The 2,672-nt window shown below is 30.4% G+C and overlaps 1 protein-coding gene across 3 annotated transcripts in view; it reads right to left on the bottom strand.

The window, feature by feature from the left end:
* Positions 1-441: 441 nt before the first annotated feature.
* Positions 442-2,672, bottom strand: part of LOC108750349 (sister chromatid cohesion protein PDS5 homolog B) — an 8,257-nt gene continuing 6,026 nt past the window's right edge. Inside the window, exons 12-18 of one of the 3 annotated variants that reach the window (XM_018489745.1) lie at positions 2,421-2,652; positions 1,649-1,896; positions 1,273-1,569; positions 1,039-1,074; positions 885-935; positions 771-815; positions 442-565 (exon numbers count right to left, since the gene is read on the bottom strand). In XM_018489745.1, the coding sequence (XP_018345247.1) occupies positions 458-565; positions 771-815; positions 885-935; positions 1,039-1,074; positions 1,273-1,569; positions 1,649-1,896; positions 2,421-2,652 (1,017 nt within the window). In that variant the 3' untranslated portion in view covers positions 442-457. Of the gene's footprint in view, positions 566-606; positions 816-884; positions 936-1,038; positions 1,075-1,272; positions 1,570-1,648; positions 1,897-2,420; positions 2,653-2,672 lie in introns of those variants that run through there. The other 2 variants (XM_018489742.1, XM_018489744.1) reach the window with 2 other exon arrangements.

Genomic DNA, 2,672 nt, shown 5'->3' with positions numbered 1-2,672 from the left:
TACTTGTTTGTTTAAATCAATGCTATTTTTCAGCAAAATAATCGTATTATATATTATTCGTAAGACACTCGCGAAATAAAAATATAAATAACATTTAAAACATGTTAAAGATTAATAATGGTCATATAGGTCCGAGTAAGGATTCTGCTCTCGGAAAAATTTGTTATAAAATTTACAAAAAAATTAATTCTGGCTTTATATGGGCCATTTGAAAAAATTTTTTTGTTATATCATAAATTAATTAACGCATTCTATCATTCATAGCCCCGTTTTCATAATATGTCACTTAAAGACAAGGTTACAAAGAAATTTATGAATAGATTTTATTGATATTTAAATCTCTTGATAAGCTTTTTAATCTTTAGGTAACTATATATTGTGAAAGCGAGCCATAAAAGTAATAAATGAAAAATACGAATATGTAATATTTAATTTGTTGTCAACGAAACAAACATATTTAAGGATCCATACATATATATTTGCGAAGAATTAATAAACTTTTCGTTCTATTTCTTTTTTCTTTCCTGCTCAGTTGCGAGTTCAGAGAACTCTTTGCATTATAAGCCTGACATTACTGTCATAATCTTAACATCTTACACTCTAGAATACACGAACGACTTAGGTTTATTAATTGTTATACATAACCAAAATATTCAGTTTTCTAATTTGTAAAGTATCTTTTAGATTCTTTATTTTTCCATGCTCTTTAAGTCTTTCCCCGTCCCAATATTCCCCGGGTATAGTCCGATCACTGAGAATTATTTATTTACTTTATCCGATTCCCTTAATGCCCTCTTCGCTGGTGGTTCTTCGATCTAAAATTTAAAAAAATTAATTTAGATACTTTGTATTAAAACATTTATCATAATCAAAGAAAATTTTACCTCTTCTTCTAAACCAGGCAATTGAATTCTGGTCTCTGATGCTTCCGCAGGCTGCAAATAAAATTATCTCAATACATCTTATCAAACATATCTTATCAGTACTTCTAAGATGATTTTTAGCAAAAGCATTATCTTAATATCACGCTCAAATTACCTGTGCATCAATACATTCCATTTCGCCAACTTGCAGCTTGAAATCATAATTATACACACGCGAAAAATTAAATAAATTTATATCACGTTTCGTTCGCAATTATTTTGTTAATATTACCGTAATATAATTAATAGAAATGTCTATCATTATTTACATATATATTGAGTAAAGAGTTTAAATTAAGCGAGCTAAAGATATCCAAAAATAGAACTTGTTTAAAAAAAATTATCTTACCCTTGCATCCGTTTCATTAGGTCCGATGCCTACTTCCTTCTGTTGTTTGGATTTAGCCTTGCGCTGTGGTCTCTCATTAACTGTGTGTGTATTGTGGAATGATCCCTTTCCTTTTGGATTTGTCATGCTCACTTGTAATTCCGCAGGTAAGTAATTCTTATGATTATTTAACGTTTCATCTGTTCGTTTAAAATACATCGTAGGAATTCGCGTTTCGCTCGGAAATTCCTTCATATCGAAATTAGTAGTCTTGGTGTATATTACGTTCATTGCCAAGTCACAAACAGCCCACAATTTCTGTACGTGACAAAAACAAAAATTGGTTTAATCATGAATAATTATTTAGACGAAGCTAAATCTGATTTATAATAATTACGTAATTCATTTCGTTGTCCTCAGGCTTCAATGCATCTTTGTGGCTCTTCATACGTTCCACAAGATTTCTATAAAACCCATAGCAATAATATTCATTCTTTGTGATAAGAGGTTCCAAGATGAACCAAAGACATTGTTGAATAACTTTCAACTGGCTCACCATCGCATGACTCGTAAATTCGGGGTCATGTGCGAGAATAGGTACCGCAAAAACTAACATATAATCCGGCAAAATATGGGGCAGTTGATCTAAGAAATTTTAAAATACAAAAAAAGTCATTAAAACAAATCATGATTAGATAAGAAACGCAATATTATCAAGAAATACAATTCAATATGTACATGTTGATTTTGGTGAAAACTTTCATTATTAAAAGTATTTGCAAAATGATGCTTATTTCATCGGTAATCATCAATATTTAATAATAGGAAAAATTAGAACGTTTATAGAAAACTGATGAAAGTCGAAAAAATTACACTGTCAATGGATCCGTGTTCAGCAGTAGGTAAAAATACGTCAGAAATGATTATTCACACTCGTCTTGCAAAATGCATCGATGTTAAAAAGTGTAATTTTTTTCATTTTTTCAATTTTTATCATTTTCCATAAACATTCCAATTTTTTCTGACATTCACGATTGTTGATGGAATAGATATTGTTATTCATCATTTTGCAAGTACTTTTAATAATAAAAATTTTCATAAAAATTTTGGCGTGTCCCTTGTAAGTAAAATCTATCTTAAAGTCTATGTCTTACTATTTAATCTCTTACCCATAGCCCGCTCGACAGTACCCAATGAAAGAGTCTTCACGTAATCCCTCCTTTTATTTATGTCTGTTTGCATATATGTCTTCAATACACACTTTAACCTCTTGTCTTGTTCTTTGCCAGCCAGAGCGTAATATCCCATGAAATCCAGTGGTAAGCATTTGTTTGGAATTCCTCTTCCTAAACCTTTGTGCAATTTACTACCAAAAGCTTCTCTAACTTGAGGAACTTCATCCTAAATATCAAGTCAATATA

Source organism: Trachymyrmex septentrionalis, unplaced genomic scaffold (assembly GCF_001594115.1).
Source record: "Trachymyrmex septentrionalis isolate Tsep2-gDNA-1 unplaced genomic scaffold, Tsep1.0 scaffold36, whole genome shotgun sequence".
Taxonomy (NCBI): Eukaryota; Metazoa; Arthropoda; class Insecta; order Hymenoptera; family Formicidae; genus Trachymyrmex; species Trachymyrmex septentrionalis.
The sequence above is the reverse complement of the archived record's forward strand: the minus strand, read 5'-3'. Positions and strand labels throughout refer to the sequence as shown.